This window comes from Molothrus ater, chromosome 28, assembly GCF_012460135.2.
Source record: "Molothrus ater isolate BHLD 08-10-18 breed brown headed cowbird chromosome 28, BPBGC_Mater_1.1, whole genome shotgun sequence".
NCBI lineage: Eukaryota > Metazoa > Chordata > Aves > Passeriformes > Icteridae > Molothrus > Molothrus ater.
In genome coordinates, this window is record NC_050505.2 from 4,815,292 (window position 1) to 4,833,455 (window position 18,164).

Sequence of the window (18,164 nt, forward strand, 5' to 3'; positions counted from 1 at the left end):
GGCTGCCTTCAAGGCATGATGGTGGTCCCACAGGCCCCTCCAGGGGATTAAAAGGCCTCCTAAAAAGCAGTTGGGTATCAAAGACCCAGCCCTGAGTCATCATTGCAGAGGAACTGCCTAGCAGGAGCCACCACTCTGCCCTGAGCTTGCTGAATGCTGGTTTTTGATGTTTAGAACCTGATCGGTGGTTTTGGAGGACCCAACAAGAGGATCACCTTTGTCACCAGTGGATTGGTCAGCAACCTCAACTCCTATGGAATAGACATCACGGCTATGTGCAGCGGAGTCACCACCTACATGGCTTACGAAGTTACCAGTGAGTGCAAGCATGGCAATTCTGAGTGTTACTGACCTGGCCTTATTTTCCCTTGGGGCGTGATGACTCAGGCACAGATGCTGCTCTTCCACCTCAAAAACCAAAGAAACCGCCCCTGCAGAATGTCAGCCATGATCTTAGGCATCAGCTCAAGGGGTTTTGTCTTTTCTTTTGCAGCTTTCCAAGGACCCCAGGTGACTCTGGGATCATGCATTACCCTCGATGTGCTGAGAGTTGTAGAGCTGAAGTACTGCAATAGCAATGGCAGTGTCAATTTCCCGGTGAGCAACCTTAGCCCTTGGCTTTCTTGAACCAAATGGGGGGGAACCTGAGCAGCTGCCCAAAGCCAACCCTGATGCCCTTCCTGCCGGGCATCTCCTGATTGAGAGCTTCCTGCTTCAAGGTTCAGATGCCTTTAAAGGGCAATGGGTGAGCAGTGGTTTCCAAGCAAGCCCTCGAGTTTGGATTTCCTCTGGCCGATGTTTTAGCATGCATCAACCGCTGAAGGCAGTAGATGGCAGCTGTCAAATGCAGCAATGATTCACTGAATTAATAGAATTCCTGTGGCCTCTCCCTACTGACAGGGCCTTGATTCTGGGTCCGTTGGAAAAAACTGAGTGCTGGGCAGGCACGCACCAGGGAGGCACCACTTCTTGTATTGCAGCAGGGATTTTCAGAAAATGTGGGGACATCACTGTCTTCCTTCAAAGGCAAAACTTCTGCTTTCCCTTGGCTTCTCAGACTCAGCAGATTCCCAGCGGCATCTTCAACAACACTCAGGTCATCATTGGAGGCCACTCCCAGATTGTGACCATCAACAGGCAATGGCGTGTGGCCGTCATTGAGCAAAGGAACATCAGCGGGTCCTGGAAAACCATCTGGAACTACAACACGGTGAGTGGCAGGGAGGGGGCTCCTTCAAAAGCATCCAAGGAGTCTGGCTGCTGGCACAGCTGGCCCAGGATGGCGACTGTTCCTTTATTCTGAATGTTTGGAGTCCACAGTTTGTGGTACTAACACTCAGTACCTGTTACGATTTCCATGCTGAATTTATCCCAGCATTAATACTTGGAAGAAAATGAAATGTGAGTGCTGAAGACTTTTCTTTTACAGGGTGTCATTGCAACCAAAGTCACACAACAGAACGCCTGCTACATTTCCATCATGAACAGAAGCGAGATGCCCCGCTTTGATAACCTGGCCCGCCTGGCACAAGAGAGCAGGGTAAGGTTCCAAAGGAGCAGCAGGTTCCTGGCCCCAGAGATCATTGTGCCATTTCTTCATGTGCTTCTTCTTTCTGGAGAAGATCAAGTAGGCACTAGTGTCAGACTTTCCTTCCACTGAACAGCAATGCTGATTAGTAATTTTTTGTAGGAATGGTTTGCCAAAAGAAAGGGGCAGCATTAATCCCTCCCCACTTACCCAGAGGATGATGAGCTGTGCAATTTTCTGGGCACATCTGTTCTCTGTAGTGCCACTCAGGGCTTTTGTTGTGCTGCCCCTTCCCCTCAAGTTCCCTAGACCTTGACTGCTGTAGAACAAGCTCTGCCTTTGAAGCTACCTTCAAGGCTTGCTAGTGGTCCCACAGGCCCCCCAGGGGATTAAAAGATGTCCCTGAAGGCACTTGGGAATCAAACACAAGTCCAGAGTCGTCCTCCTAGAGCTAGCAATAGGCCTAGCAGGAACCAGGTGCCAGCAATGAGCTTGCTGACTGCTGTTTTTTGATGTATAGAACCTGATTGGCGTTTTTGGAAGACACACCAAGATCACCTTTGTCACCAATGGACTGGTCAACAACCTCTACTCCTATGGAACAGAGATTGCGGCTATGTGCAGCGGAGTCACCACCTACATGGCTACCCAAGTTACCAGTGAGTGCAAGCATGGCAATTCTGAGTGTTACTCACCTGGCCTTATTTTCCCTTGGGGCGGGATGACTCAGGCACAGATGCTGCTCTTCCACCTCAAAACCCAAAGAAACCCCCGTGAGGAACGTCAGCCAAGGTCTAAGGCATCAGCTCATGGCGTTTTGTCTTTTCTTTTGCAGCTTTCCAAGGACCCCAGGTGACTCTGGGATCATGCATTACCCTCGATGTGCTGAGAGTCGTAGAGCTGAAGTACTGCAATAGCAATGGCAACTGGAACAACCAGTGGAACAACCAGTGGAACAACAGGTGGAACAACCAGTGGAACAACCAGTGGAATGGCAACTGGAACAACAACTGGAACAACCACTGGAACAACCAGTGGAATGGCAACTGGAACAACAACTGGAACAACCAGTGGAATGGCAACTGGAACAACAACTGGAACAACCAGTGGAACAACCAGTGGAACGGCAACTGGAACAACCAGTGGAACGGCAACTGGAACGGCAATGGCAACTGGAATGGCAATTTCCCGGTGAGAAAACCCTAGCCCTTAGATTTCTTGAACCAAATGGGGGGATCCTGAGCTGCTGCCCAAAGCCAACCCTGATGCCCTTCGTTTCAGGCAGCTCCTCTTTTGAGAGGGCGCAGATGCTGAAAGAGAGCAATGAGAGAGCAGAGCTTTCCATCCAAGCCCTTGAGCTTGGATTTCCTCGGGCCAGTGCTCTAGCAGGAATCAAACTCTAAAAGCAGCAGAAGCCAGCTGCAGATGCAGCAATGATTCATTGAATCCATGAGAAGAATTCTTAGGGCCTCAGCCCACTGCCACCACTTTGATTCTGGGTCCTTTAGAAAAGACTGAGGGAAGCCATGGGCATTACCTGAGGGCCAGCACTTCTTCCACTGTAGCAAGGATTTTTTTGGAAGCTTTGGTGACATCACTGTCTTCCTTCAAATGCAAAATATCTTTTTTTCCCTTGGCTATTTAGTCTCAGCAGATTCCCAGCGGCATCTTCAACAACACTCAGGTCATCATCGGTGGCCACTCCCAAATTGTGACCATCAACAGGCAATGGCGTGTGGCAGTCATTGAGCAAAGGAGCTTCAGCGGGTCCTGGAAAACCATCTGGAACTACAACACGGTGAGTGGCAGGGAGGGGGCTCCTTCAAAAGCATCCAAGGAGTCTGGCTGCTGGTACAGCTGGCCCAGGGGTGGCGACTGCTCCTTTATTCTGAAAGTTTGGAGTCCACAATGTGGGGTACTGAACACTCAGTACTTGTTAGGACTTCCACTGCTGAATTTATGCAAAGATTAATACTTGGATGAAACTGAATTGTGAGTGCTGAATACGTTTTCTTTTACAGGGTGTCATTGCAACCAAAGTCCCGCAACAAAACGCCTGCTACATTTCCATCATGAACAGAAGCGAGATGCCCCGCTTTGATAACCTGGCCCACCTGGCACAAGAGAGCAGGGTAAGGTTCCAAAGGAGCAGATGGTGCCTGGCCCTGGAAATCATTGTGCCATTTCTTCATGTTCTGCTTCTTTGTGGGCAGGATCTGGTTGTGCCTTTTGGCAGAGTTTCCTTTCTCTCAAAAGAAATGCTGATTAGAACTATGTTGTAGGAATGCTTTTCCAAATGAAAGGGGCTGCATTATTCCCTCCCCCACTTACCCAGAGGATGCTGAGCTGTGCAGCTTGCTGAGCAAACTCGTTCTTTGTGAAGCCCTTAAAGGCATTCCTTGCACTGCCATTTCCCCTCAAGTTCCATTCACCTTGACTCTCTTAGAATGAGCTCTGCCCTTGAGCTGCCTTCAAGGCTTGATGGTGGTCCCACAGGCCCCTCCAGGGGATTAAAAGGCCTCCTAAAAAGCAGTTGGGTATCAAAGACCCAGCCCTGAGTCATCATTGCAGAGGAACTGCCTAGCAGGAGCCACCTCTCTGCCCTGAGCTTGCTGACTGCTGGTTTTTGATGTTTAGAACCTGATCGGTGGTTTTGGAAGACCCAACAAGAGGATCACCTTTGTCACCAGTGGATTGGTCAGCAACCTCAACTCCTATGGAATAGACATCACGGCTATGTGCAGCGGAGTCACCACCTACATGGCTTACGAAGTTACCAGTGAGTGCAAGCATGGCAATTCTGAGTGTTACTGACCTGGCCTTATTTTCCCTTGGGGCCTGATGACTCAGGCACAGATGCTGCTCTTCCACCTCAAAACCCAAAGAAACCCCCCCTGCAGAATGTCAGCCATGATCTTAGGCATCAGCTCATGGGGTTTTCTCTTTTCTTTTGCAGCTTTCCAAGGACCCCAGGTGACTCTGGGATCATGCATTACCCTCGATGTGCTGAGAGTTGTGGAGCTGAAGTACTGCAATAGCAATGGCAGTGTCAATTTCCCGGTGAGCAAACCTTAGCCCTTGGCTTTCTTGAACCAAATGGGGGGGAACCTGAGCAGCTGCCCAAAGCCAACCCTGATGCCCTTCCTGCCGGGCATCTCCTGATTGAGAGCTTCCTGCTTCAAGGTTCAGACGCCTTTAAAGGGCAATGGGTGAGCAGTGGTTTCCAAGCAAGCCATCGAGTTTGGATTTCCTCTGGCCGATGTTTTAGCATGCATCAACCGCTGAAGGCAGTAGATGGCAGCTGTCAAATGCAGCAATGATTCACTGAATTAATAGAAAGAATTCCTGTGGCCTCTCCCTACTGACAGGGCCTTGATTCTGGGTCCGTTGGAAAAAACTGAGTGCTGGGCAGGCACGCACCAGGGAGGCACCACTTCTTGTATTGCAGCAGGGATTTTTCAGAAAATGTGGGGACATCACTGTCTTCCTTCAAAGGCAAAACTTCTGCTTTCCCTTGGCTTCTCAGACTCAGCAGATTCCCAGCGGCATCTTCAACAACACTCAGGTCATCATTGGAGGCCACTCCCAGATTGTGACCATCAACAGGCAATGGCGTGTGGCCGTCATTGAGCAAAGGAACATCAGCGGGTCCTGGAAAACCATCTGGAACTACAACACGGTGAGTGGCAGGGAGGGGGCTCCTTCAAAAGCATCCAAGGAGTCTGGCTGCTGGCACAGCTGGCCCAGGGATGGCGACTGTTCCTTTATTCTAAATGTTTGGGGTCCACAGTTTGTGGTACTAACACTCAGTACTTGTTAGGACTTCCATGCTGAATTTATCCCAACATTAATACTTGGATGAAACTGAATTGTGAGTGCTGAAGACTTTTCTTTTACAGGGTGTCATTGCAACCAAAGTCACACAACAGAACGCCTGCTACATTTCCATCATGAACAGAAGCGAGATGCCCCGCTTTGATAACCTGGCCCGCCTGGCACAAGAGAGCAGGGTAAGGTTCCAAAGGAGCAGCAGGTTCCTGGCCCCAGAGATCATTGTGCCATTTCTTCATGTGCTTCTTCTTTCTGGAGAAGATCAAGTAGGCACTAGTGTCAGACTTTCCTTCCACTGAACAGCAATGCTGATTAGTAATTTTTTGTAGGAATGGTTTGCCAAAAGAAAGGGGCAGCATTAATCCCTCCCCACTTACCCAGAGGATGATGAGCTGTGCAATTTTCTGGGCACATCTGTTCTCTGTAGTGCCACTCAGGGCTTTTGTTGTGCTGCCCCTTCCCCTCAAGTTCCCTAGACCTTGACTGCTGTAGAACAAGCTCTGCCTTTGAAGCTACCTTCAAGGCTTGCTAGTGGTCCCACAGGCCCCCCAGGGGATTAAAAGATGTCCCTGAAGGCACTTGGGAATCAAACACAAGTCCAGAGTCGTCCTCCTAGAGCTAGCAATAGGCCTAGCAGGAACCAGGTGCCAGCAATGAGCTTGCTGACTGCTGTTTTTTGATGTATAGAACCTGATTGGCGTTTTTGGAAGACACACCAAGATCACCTTTGTCACCAATGGACTGGTCAACAACCTCTACTCCTATGGAACAGAGATTGCGGCTATGTGCAGCGGAGTCACCACCTACATGGCTACCCAAGTTACCAGTGAGTGCAAGCATGGCAATTCTGAGTGTTACTCACCTGGCCTTATTTTCCCTTGGGGCGGGATGACTCAGGCACAGATGCTGCTCTTCCACCTCAAAACCCAAAGAAACCCCCGTGAGGAACGTCAGCCAAGGTCTAAGACATCAGCTCATGGGGTTTTGTCTTTTCTTTTGCAGCTTTCCAAGGACCCCAGGTGACTCTGGGATCATGCATTACCCTCGATGTGCTGAGAGTTGTAGAGCTGAAGTACTGCAATAGCAATGGCAACTGGAACAACCAGTGGAACAACCAGTGGAACAACCAGTGGAACAACCAGTGGAATGGCAACTGGAACAACAACTGGAACAACAACTGGAACAACCAGTGGAATGGCAACTGGAACAACAACTGGAACGGCAACTGGAACAACAACTGGAACAACCAGTGGAACGGCAACTGGAACAACAACTGGAACAACCAGTGGAACGGCAACTGGAACAACCAGTGGAACGGCAACTGGAACGGCAATGGCAACTGGAATGGCAATTTCCCGGTGAGAAATCCTTAGCCCTTAGATTTCTTGAACCAAATGGGGGGATCCTGAGCTGCTGCCCAAAGCCAACCCTGATGCCCTTCGTTTCAGGCAGCTCCTCTTTTGAGAGGGCACAGATGCTGAAAGAGAGCAATGAGAGAGCAGAGCTTTCCATCCAAGCCCTTGAGCTTGGATTTCCTCGGGCCAGTGCTCTAGCAGGAATCAAACTCTAAAAGCAGCAGAAGCCAGCTGCAGATGCAGCAATGATTCACTGAATCCATGAAAAGAATTCTTAGGGCCTCAGCCCACTGCCACCACTTTGATTCTGGTCCTTTAGAAAAGACTGAGGGAAGCCATGGGCATTACCTGAGGGCCAGCACTTCTTCCACTGTAGCAAGGATTTTCTTGGAAGCTTTGGTGACATCACTGTCTTCCTTCAAATGCAAAATATCTTTTTTTCCCTTGGCTATTTAGCCTCAGCAGATTCCCAGCGGCATCTTCAACAACACTCAGGTCATCATCGGTGGCCACTCCCAAATTGTGACCATCAACAGGCAATGGCGTGTGGCAGTCATTGAGCAAAGGAGCTTCAGCGGGTCCTGGAAAACCATCTGGAACTACAACACGGTGAGTGGCAGGGAGGGGGCTCCTTCAAAAGCATCCAAGGAGTCTGGCTGCTGGTACAGCTGGCCCAGGGATGGCGACTGTTCCTTTATTCTGAATGTTTGGAGTCCACAATTTGGGGTACTAACACTCAGTACTTGTTAGGATTTCCATGCTGAATTTATGCAAAGATTAATACTTGGATGAAACTGAATTGTGAGTGCTGAATACTTTTCTTTTACAGGGTGTCATTGCAACCAAAGTCCCGCAACAAAACGCCTGCTACATTTCCATCATGAACAGAAGCGAGATGCCCCGCTTTGATAACCTGGCCCACCTGGCACAAGAGAGCAGGGTAAGGTTCCAAAGGAGCAGATGGTGCCTGGCCCTGGAAATCATTGTGCCATTTCTTCATGTTCTGCTTCTTTGTGGGCAGGATCTGGTTGTGCCTTTTGGCAGAGTTTCCTTTCTCTCAAAAGAAATGCTGATTAGAACTATGTTGTAGGAATGCTTTTCCAAATGAAAGGGGCTGCATTATTCCCTCCCCCACTTACCCAGAGGATGCTGAGCTGTGCAGCTTGCTGAGCAAACTCGTTCTTTGTGAAGCCCTTAAAGGCATTCCTTGCACTGCCATTTCCCCTCAAGTTCCATTCACCTTGACTCTCTTAGAATGAGCTCTGCCCTTGAGGCTGCCTTCAAGGCTTGATGGTGGCCCCACAGGCCCCTCCAGGGGATTAAAAGGCCTCCTAAAAAGCAGTTGGGTATCAAAGACCCAGCCCTGAGTCATCATTGCAGAGGAACTGCCTAGCAGGAGCCACCTCTCTGCCCTGAGCTTGCTGACTGCTGGTTTTTGATGTTTAGAACCTGATCGGAGGTTTTGGAAGACCCAACAAGAGGATCACCTTTGTCACCAGTGGATTGGTCAGCAACCTCAACTCCTATGGAATAGACATCACGGCTATGTGCAGCGGAGTCACCACCTACATGGCTTACGAAGTTACCAGTGAGTGCAAGCATGGCAATTCTGAGTGTTACTGACCTGGCCTTATTTTCCCTTGGGGCGTGATGACTCAGGCACAGATGCTGCTCTTCCACCTCAAAACCCAAAGAAACCGCCCCTGCAGCATGTCAGCCATGATCTTAGGCATCAGCTCATGGGGCTTTGTCTTTTCTTTTGCAGCTTTCCAAGGACCCCAGGTGACTCTGGGATCATGCATTACCCTCGATGTGCTGAGAGTTGTAGAGCTGAAGTACTGCAATAGCAATGGCAGTGTCAATTTCCCGGTGAGCAAACCTTAGCCCTTGGCTTTCTTGAACCAAATGGGGGGGAACCTGAGCAGCTGCCCAAAGCCAACCCTGATGCCCTTCCTGCCGGGCATCTCCTGATTGAGAGCTTCCTGCTTCAAGGTTCAGACGCCTTTAAAGGGCAATGGGTGAGCAGTGGTTTCCAAGCAAGCCATCGAGTTTGGATTTCCTCTGGCCGATGTTTTAGCATGCATCAACCGCTGAAGGCAGTAGATGGCAGCTGTCAAATGCAGCAATGATTCACTGAATTCATAGGAAGAATTCTTGTGGCCTCTGCCCACTGGCAGGGCCTTGATTCTGGATCCATTGAAAAAATTAAGTGCCGGGCAGGCACGCACAAGGGAGGGACCACTTCTTGTATTGCAGCAGGGATTTTTCAGAAAATGTGGGGACATCACTGTCTTCCTTCAAAGGCAAAACTTCTGCTTTCCCTTGGCTTCTCAGACTCAGCAGATTCCCAGCGGCATCTTCAACAACACTCAGGTCATCATTGGTGGCCACTCCCAGATTGTGACCATCAACAGGCAATGGCGTGTGGCCGTCATTGAGCAAAGGAACATCAGCGGGTCCTGGAAAACCATCTGGAACTACAACACGGTGAGTGGCAGGGAGGGGGCTCCTTCAAAAGCATCCATGGAGTCTGGCTGCTGGTACAGCTGGCCCAGGGATGGCGATTGCTCCTGTATTCTGAATGTTTGGGGTCCACAGTTTGTGGTACTAACACTCAGTACTTGTTAAGATTTCCATGTTCAATTTATCCCAACATTAATACTTGGATGAAACTGAATTGTGAGTGCTGAAGACTTTTCTCTTACAGGGTGTCATTGCAACCAAAGTCACACAACAGAACGCCTGCTACATTTCCATCATGAACAGAAGCGAGATGCCCCGCTTTGATAACCTGGCCCGCCTGGCACAAGAGAGCAGGGTAAGGTTCCAAAGGAGCAGCAGGTTCCTGGCCCCAGAGATCATTGTGCCATTTCTTCATGTGCTTCTTCTTTCTGGAGAAGATCAAGTAGGCACTAGTGTCAGACTTTCCTTCCACTGAACAGCAATGCTGATTAGTAATTTTTTGTAGGAATGGTTTGCCAAAAGAAAGGGGCAGCATTAATCCCTCCCCACTTACCCAGAGGATGATGAGCTGTGCAATTTTCTGGGCACATCTGTTCTCTGTAGTGCCACTCAGGGCTTTTGTTGTGCTGCCCCTTCCCCTCAAGTTCCCTAGACCTTGACTGCTGTAGAACAAGCTCTGCCTTTGAAGCTACCTTCAAGGCTTGCTAGTGGTCCCACAGGCCCCCCAGGGGATTAAAAGATGTCCCTGAAGGCACTTGGGAATCAAACACAAGTCCAGAGTCGTCCTCCTAGAGCTAGCAATAGGCCTAGCAGGAACCAGGTGCCAGCAATGAGCTTGCTGACTGCTGTTTTTTGATGTATAGAACCTGATTGGCGTTTTTGGAAGACACACCAAGATCACCTTTGTCACCAATGGACTGGTCAACAACCTCTACTCCTATGGAACAGAGATTGCGGCTATGTGCAGCGGAGTCACCACCTACATGGCTACCCAAGTTACCAGTGAGTGCAAGCATGGCAATTCTGAGTGTTACTCACCTGGCCTTATTTTCCCTTGGGGCGGGATGACTCAGGCACAGATGCTGCTCTTCCACCTCAAAACCCAAAGAAACCCCCGTGAGGAACGTCAGCCAAGGTCTAAGGCATCAGCTCATGGCGTTTTGTCTTTTCTTTTGCAGCTTTCCAAGGACCCCAGGTGACTCTGGGATCATGCATTACCCTCGATGTGCTGAGAGTTGTAGAGCTGAAGTACTGCAATAGCAATGGCAACTGGAACAACCAGTGGAACAACCAGTGGAACAACCAGTGGAACAACCAGTGGAACAACCAGTGGAATGGCAACTGGAACAACCAATGGAACAACCAGTGGAACAACCAGTGGAACAACCAGTGGAATGGCAACTGGAACAACCAGTGGAACAACCAGTGGAATGGCAACTGGAACAACAACTGGACCAACGAGTGGAATGGCAACTGGAACGGCAACTGGAACGGCAACTGGAACAACCAGTGGAATGGCAACTGGAACAACCAGTGGAACAACCAGTGGAACGGCAACTGGAACAACCAGTGGAACAACCAGTGGAACGGCAATGGCATCTGGAACGACAATTGGAATGGCATTGGCAACAACAACTGGAACAATAATTGGAACAACAATTGGAATGGCAACGGCAGCTGGAATGGCATTTGGAATGGGAATGGCAACTGGAATGGCAACTGGAATGGCAATTTCCCGGTGAGAAAACCTTAGGTCTTAGATTTCTTGAACAAAATAGGGGAATCCTGAGCTGCTGCCCAAAGCCAACCCTGATACCCTTCTTGCCGGGCATCTCCTCTTTTAAAAGGGCGCAGATGCTGAAAGAGCACAATGAGAGAGCAGAGGTTTCCATCCAAGCCCTTGAGCATGGATTTCCTCTGGCCAGTGCTCTCGCATGCATCAAACTCTAAAGGCAAGAGATGACAGCTGTCAGATGCAGCAATGATTCACTGAATCCATGAGAAGAATTCTTAGGGCCTCTACCTAATGCCACAGCCTTTTTTTTTAATTTGTTTTTTATTTTAAATATCTCTTCCTCATTTGAAAATACATCTCTACTGCCATCCCTCCCTATATCAGAGCACTAATTCTTTTCTTGCAAGGATTTTTTGTAAATATATGTTGTGAGACCTAGCTACTTGCACAGTCTTAAAATATTTCATATGGTTTTCTTGTCTCAGCAGTCAGATAACAACCAACAAATCATCACTGATGGTGGTTCCCACATCTCCATCTCTGGTGGGGACTCTCATATCTCCATCTCTGGTGTCTCACAAAGCATAAGCATCAATAGCCAAACACAGAAGGCAATTATGGAGCAAAAGAGCAACCATTTGTCCTGGAAAACCATCTGGAACTACAACACGGTGAGTGGCAGGGAGGGGTCTTGTTCAAAAAGTGTACAATGAGACTGGCTGCTCATACAGCTGGCCCAGTGACTGGGATTGTCGCCTTTATGCTACGCTTCTGAGTCCATGATATTCGGTAGAAACTCTCAGCATTTCCTATTGTTTCAATACAAACTTAATTCAAATGTTAAAGAGTTGGAAAAAACTGAATTGTGAGTGCTGAACAATTTTATTTTACAGGGTATCATTGCAACAAAAGTGATGCCAGAGAGAACATGCTACATTTCCACCATGAACAGGAATGAGATGCCTACCTTTGCTGCACTTGTCAGAGTGGCTGCAGAGAGGAGGGTAAGAATGTAATGGAGGAGTCACTTGTAATATTGCTCAGTATTTGAAAGTAAATAGACGTGGAAGCCTGCTATTTTGGAAGCCTTTTAAACCATTAGGTGTTTAGAAGTGATTTCTATCACACTGTTAATTATGCAGTTGAATTTATTTTGAATTACATTTTATTTTAAAAGGTTCAACAATAAGAATAAGCTCTTTAAGGTGAAGATTTCTCATTTTTAATTAATCTTGTAGATATCCTGGGTAATTTTCACATAGTTTGCAATGAGTTTTTATACTGACCTCTTTTTAATACTCTCTTATGACCCAAGAATGTAGATGTGTGGTAAGTTACCCTTTATAATCTTCCACTCCTTGCATGGTAAAAAACTTAATTTCTTTGGTTTAGGTGTAGTTGATTAAGAACAAATATCCCAATAAGCTGGAAAATTTAAATTATTTCTCAAAATGTTTGCAAATAACTTCCATGTTAGCATGAGCTCCACCCGCTAAATTAACACAGACATTTTAAAAATGGTATCAGCATTTAGCATACTCACCTTTGGCAGACACTGGCTTCCACTGAAGATTCAGAACTGAGTCCTTAAAAAGTCAAGGCTTTAAAGAACAAGAACAACTAGGGGGCAGAAGAAAACCAGCAGAGTGTCATCAGTAAAGGCAAGCAAAAAGATTCAGCTTTAGCTATAGATCATGGCTTGCCTCAAGGCTTGACTCCCTTAGAACAAGCTCTGCTTTTGCAGCTGCCTTCAAGGCTTACCAGTGGTCCCACAGGCCCCCAGGGGATTAAAAGGTGTTCCTAAAGGCAGTTTGGACTCAGACACCCAGCCCTGAGTCATCATTGCAGTGCTAGGAAGAGGCCTAGAAGGGACCCAGCTCCTGAGAGCTTGCTGAATGCTGGTATTTGATGTTTAGAACCTGATTGGCGGTTTTGGAAGACCTACCAAGGAAATCACCTTTGTCACCAATGGATTGGTCAGCAACCTCAGTTCTTACGGAGCAGATGTCTTCTCTATGTGCAGTGGACTCACCACCTACATGACTTATGAAGTTCACGGTGAGTGCAAGCTAAGGAATTTTGTCTCTGAGTGACCTGGCATTTGTTTCCCTTGGGGAATGAACAATGATGCACAATTGCTGCTCTTCCACTTTGAGCTGCACCAACCAAGGGCTTCAGCATTTGCATAAAAGGTTTGACATCTCCAAAGCTCAGGACTGAAATGAGGGCAGAGTCTCAGCCTCCTTAAATGACCTGATCTATACCACTACTACCCCTTTCTGTGAAGTTTAAGGTGGCTTCAGTTATTGTGTAGGATTTTACACACTGTTATCCTCTGCAAAAATGCCTACACTAAGAGAAAGTAGATCTAAGCACCATTGTTCTCTCATTTCTGTATTATAGATCCAGTGTTGTTTCATGACTTCAAAGAGATTCTTTGTCTATTCAATGAATTCTTATACAGCAGCTATGGACAACCTAGTTCCCTTCAAGCAACAAAAATGAGCTCTTATCGATTACCTAAGAATACCTTCTCCCTGAACTAATTGTAATTTTTTTTTTTTACAGTACCCCAATACAATCAACCATCATGCACTGCACTTAATGTCTTGAGACTTGTGGAGCTGAAGTACTGCCATGGCAATGGACAGCTCGGAAAATCTTACCTTTCTTGAACCAAGATCCAGCCTTCAGAGCTGCTGCCCAAAGCCAACCCTGATACCGTTCTTCCCTGACATCTCTTCTTTCAAGAGTTTTGTTCTTCATGGTTCAGAAGCTGAAACAGATAATTTGTTGACTAGAGCTTTCAATTAAAAACCTTTTGCATAGATGACCTTTGGCTTGTTTCTCATTACTCTACCCTTCAATCATCTTTGAAACTTCCATGGAAATATTTTTATTATCTCCCTTCTGCCCTTCAAATGCTCTTTTGATTGCCAGCTCCCAACACAGGACACAGACAAAGAGCTGGGCAAGCCCCAGGGTGTGGATGGTACAAACAAGGCATTCACAGGCAGCACCTTCCTTCCCTGTTTGGGGAAAGATGCCTCACATTAAGAATCTTGGTTCAGGTGCCACAAAAGGCAGAAAGAAAGAAGGGCAAAGCAGTGAATTTGCCTTTTTTAGGGGAAGGGGAGTCTCTGTGGAACTTACCATGTTGTTCTTATAGAGCCCTCCATTTTCCAGTGCATAGCAAAGACTGGCTCCAGGGCATTGCATTGAACACTGACATGGATGAAAATGTGCTCCAAAGATTCATACACAGTATAAACACAACTGTTGATCCCTTGGGACAGTGTTAAGATTCCCACTCATCTCCTCCCAAATGCCTTTAGTTCAGACATGGACATGCAAAAAAAAAAAAAAAAGAAAAAAAAAAGCTTTCTTCCTTAATGCAGTAATGGTATCTACAAAATGAAAGATTTCTTCCATTTTTGCTGCCAGGAAAATGTCTCTTTCCTGACAGCAAATTCCAGATTCTCTCTCTGAGATCCTCCCAGTGTTCAGTAGTATGAAGTGGACACAAATCAAGCTAGGAATAGAGTCATCTTTCTGTTGAGCTAACAAGAGCACTTGACAAGATGTCAATCCCCATCTACTTCTACATTATAAAGCTACAGAATTACTCTTAACTTATAAAAATGCCAGAAAAATTTGACCCATTATTTGACAGTAAAAACCACTAGTCATCCACTAAAAACCAGGTAAACAGGAGAACCCTGAGCATCAAGTGAAAAGTAAAATTGCAGCATTTCAGTTCAAGTCTGATTAAAAACCAGAAATTTAAACATGTAAAAGGAAAATTCAATCAACTTATGCTGAGATTATATGATCACAATAAACTCTCATGGATGACACATGGTGTTTTTCTCCATGTACTTTTCATAAATATTTACTTTATCAGAGAGTTAGCAGGTAGTGGGAGAAAAGGTAAAGAATGAAGCAGCACCTCTAAAAACCCACATAATTCTGCATGCTCCCATTTGCACTCGGGTGAGCCATGCTCTAGATAAAGGCAGCAAGGCATAGCCTAGAAAACTGTGGCTCAGGGACAGAATTAATCATATTCCATAGTTAAAAGGAAACCCTCAAGCTCCAGCTTCAAGGATGAAACCAGAAATAATTTCATCAGTTTTACTCTTGCTAGACAGCAAGGAGCAGAAAAAACACCTGAAAATGTGTGGGCACAGAATGAAACTGGAATTTGAGGAAAGGTGAAATCTGAAATTTTCTTACCCTTGGGAGGTTTCTGCACAGTGGGACAAGAATTTACTATAGAAACAGAATGCCTTGAGCAGAGCTTTGAAAAGGACACAGAGATAAACCTGTACTGAAAGAAAACAGGGGCTTTTATGCAAAGCCCCATACAGTACCTGCCCTTTTCCCTGGCTACTCTACTGCTGTCACTAGTTACATAAGCAGTGCTGAACGGCAAGGGCCTGAGCTGTGCATTTGCTACACAGACTGCTCGAGCACTCAGAAGCTGATGGAAGACGTGGAGGGTCAGGGTTCCAAGGGTGATGCATTTCTGTAATGGCCAAGTTGCCTTGGATTGGTGGAAACCAGGGACAAAACTGCTTTCCAGCTCATGGCTAATGACACTGCAGGGAGGAGGATTGTACAGCTCGGTTTGTCTTGCCTTTCTTGAGGAGGGCTCAATTTACGGAATTTCCAGAGGCTAAAAAAGCACTTTCTTACAAAACATACATAACATAGGAAATAAGACTTAGATGTGCATTTGGTATCTTGGAAGCTAAGGACATAACCTGTCTCCATTTGGCATCCACCAATCAGGCTGATTAGAAGCTATAAATCCTCCCCCTTGGTAGCTTATAATTTTCATTCACTGTATTTGACACGTGGAGTAATGGATGAAGTGGATGTGAAACATGAAAAGCTGAGTGCTCTGCTCACAGCGCTGGCAGACTGCTGCACCTCCTCAGCTCTCACAGAGCTCCAGCAAGGCACCAGGCCGGAAGGAGCACAAGGACAGAGCGTGGCCCAGAGCAGCGCAAGTGACACCTGGGCCTCCCCTTCCCAAACAAAGTAAGATCCCCCGGCTTTTCCAGGAGCAGCTGCAATAGTGATCCTTGGCAATGGATGGTGGAGGAGAAGAGTGTTCAGAGACTTACATCAGACAGACATTGAGTCCCCATCAGGCCAGTCTGGCACTGCAGAGGAAGCTTTAGTGTGCAAACCCACCCTGAGCTGCAGCCAGGGGCACAATTAGCACATGGGGACTGGCAGAACTGCTGTCAAATACAAAGCACGTGGGGAGTTGGGAAGTGAGCTCCTCTGGGAGTGCTGTTTCCAGAACCTGGAAAAGGCACAGCAAAAAAGCAAATCCAAATTACCACAGGTCTTGGGCCATGGCCCTCTATAACAAATTCAGAGAAAGATTAAAATCTACTTGCTAAATAACAGGGGATATAAAAGGCCCCATGTCACTGCTCCTCCCTCACACACGTTTTGCTACCTCTAGTTTCTGGTCCCTTTCTCAAATCAGCCCTTAGTCCATAATCAAGTGCTACTCTCCTGAAGAGGCTCTGTGAAGATTAAGGGCCATGCCTGACAAGAAGAAAGCAGATCCTGGATGAGCTCAGAAAGGAAGGGCAGCAAAAGAAATCAGCAATTCCTATGATTTAGAGCCAACTCCATGATCTCTAGGGACTCACATAACATTTTTAACACTGCAAGATTATCACCCCCTGGTTTGAACGGTGCTTTTGGCCAGAGGCACTTCAGGCTGAGCCCTTTGCCACACTGGCACAAAGCATCACTGCAACTTTACTGGGAATCTCTGCTCTGCTTCTGATGATCATTGTTTTTCCTTTAAAAGTGGCTGTTCAATACACTGAGCTTACCATGACCACTTTTCTCTCAGCTCCCTGTATGCCATGAATTCAATCAGGCAGGTATCAAAGCCTCCTCTTATCAGAGCACTTCCCCAGGAACCTCGTCATGCTTCTGTGAACACAGGGCACCTGCCAATAAGGCAAGCACATTTTCAGATTTAACTTTGGGATATTATGTATAAAAAGCAAGAGTACACATCAATTAGCAGCAGAGCTGGCCTGGCCTACCATCCAAATGAAGTTCCCTGTAAGTATACCTGTCATTTCCCATAAAAGGGAAGGAGGTTGAGATGCTGGAGTGTGTCCAGAGAAGAGCAACAAGGCTGGCAGAGGGTCTGGAACACAAGCCCTATGTGGAGGGACCTGGGGGTGTTTAGCCTGGAGAAGAGGAGGCTCAGGGGAGATCTTCCCACTCCCTACAATTCCCTGAAAGGAGAATGCAGCCAGGTGGGGTCGATCTCTACTCTGAGGTAACTTGCAATAGGACAAGAGGCCTCAGCACCAGGGGAAGTGTAGGCTGGACATTAGGAGGAATTTCCTCACAGAAAGTGTGATGGGCATAGGAATGGGTGCCCAGGTAGGTGGTGGAGTCACTGTCCCTGGAGTGGTTTAAGAAAAGACCAGATGTGGCACTCATGGTTGACAAGGAGGTGTCAGGTCATTGGTTAGACTCGATCACCTCAAAGATCTTTTCCAACCTGGTTGATTCCTTGATTCTTGAAAACTTCACCAAATTTCAGAGGAGATGCTTAAAAACATGCTCCTTCAGCCTTGTAACTCTTTCTGGTACACTGTGTGCTGCATTAGCTTTTCAGCAGGAGAACACATCATACACGTGGCATTACTGGAGGAGGCAATTTACCTTTTAGCAAAGTCTCTTGTCAGCCCCCATGACACATTTGCCTAAACAATATAATTGAAAGGACCAATATTTTTCTTTCCCTGTGACTATTTGCACTGTAGGAAGCCTTTCTTTTAACCACTGCCTCTCTCTAGCAACGCACTTCTCTTTCCCTGTATATTGTTTGCAACAAAAAGGGGTTTTTGTTTAACGTTAATAGGGCTATGTTGCAACCAAGGTGTTTTCAAAGAACACCTGCATCATTGCTACAACCAGCAAGAGGTTTTGGCTTAGCAAACCTTTTCCTACACCACCTCCAGGAGACAAGGTAGGGTGGTGGTTGAAAGCGGGGCAGAAGATGGTCAGTGAAAAGCACTTGTTCCTACACACAGGAGCAGGAGAAAAGGCTCCAAGAACTGAAGAGAACTTTCTCAGCAGGGCTGAGCTGCTCTAAAATTTCCTTCAAAAGCTGCATTGCCCAGGAATAACCCCTTCCCCCATACCAAAGAAGCGTGTACAGGTTCTGAATTCCAGTGCTGGTTTTCCTAAATGCTAT

The 18,164-nt window shown here is 47.0% G+C and overlaps 2 protein-coding genes across 2 annotated transcripts in view; both read left to right on the forward strand.

The window, feature by feature from the left end:
• The window catches only part of LOC118695118 (uncharacterized), a 32,973-nt gene extending 22,043 nt beyond the window's left edge, over positions 1–10,930 (forward strand). Inside the window, exons 37-58 of the mRNA XM_054517473.1 lie at positions 175–316; positions 494–585; positions 1,058–1,210; positions 1,430–1,540; positions 2,049–2,187; positions 2,373–2,719; positions 3,174–3,326; positions 3,550–3,660; positions 4,166–4,307; positions 4,485–4,576; positions 5,055–5,207; positions 5,428–5,538; positions 6,047–6,185; positions 6,371–6,717; positions 7,171–7,323; positions 7,544–7,654; positions 8,161–8,302; positions 8,480–8,571; positions 9,049–9,201; positions 9,422–9,532; positions 10,041–10,179; positions 10,365–10,930. Coding sequence (XP_054373448.1) covers positions 175–316; positions 494–585; positions 1,058–1,210; positions 1,430–1,540; positions 2,049–2,187; positions 2,373–2,719; positions 3,174–3,326; positions 3,550–3,660; positions 4,166–4,307; positions 4,485–4,576; positions 5,055–5,207; positions 5,428–5,538; positions 6,047–6,185; positions 6,371–6,717; positions 7,171–7,323; positions 7,544–7,654; positions 8,161–8,302; positions 8,480–8,571; positions 9,049–9,201; positions 9,422–9,532; positions 10,041–10,179; positions 10,365–10,930 — 3,699 coding nt within the window. The remainder of the gene's footprint in view (positions 1–174; positions 317–493; positions 586–1,057; positions 1,211–1,429; positions 1,541–2,048; positions 2,188–2,372; positions 2,720–3,173; positions 3,327–3,549; positions 3,661–4,165; positions 4,308–4,484; positions 4,577–5,054; positions 5,208–5,427; positions 5,539–6,046; positions 6,186–6,370; positions 6,718–7,170; positions 7,324–7,543; positions 7,655–8,160; positions 8,303–8,479; positions 8,572–9,048; positions 9,202–9,421; positions 9,533–10,040; positions 10,180–10,364) is intronic.
• Positions 10,931–11,529: 599 nt separating this feature from the next.
• The window catches only part of LOC118695117 (uncharacterized), a 29,247-nt gene continuing 22,612 nt past the window's right edge, over positions 11,530–18,164 (forward strand). The window contains exons 1-2 of the mRNA XM_054517474.1: positions 11,530–11,583; positions 12,829–12,970. Coding sequence (XP_054373449.1) covers positions 11,530–11,583; positions 12,829–12,970 — 196 coding nt within the window. The remainder of the gene's footprint in view (positions 11,584–12,828; positions 12,971–18,164) is intronic.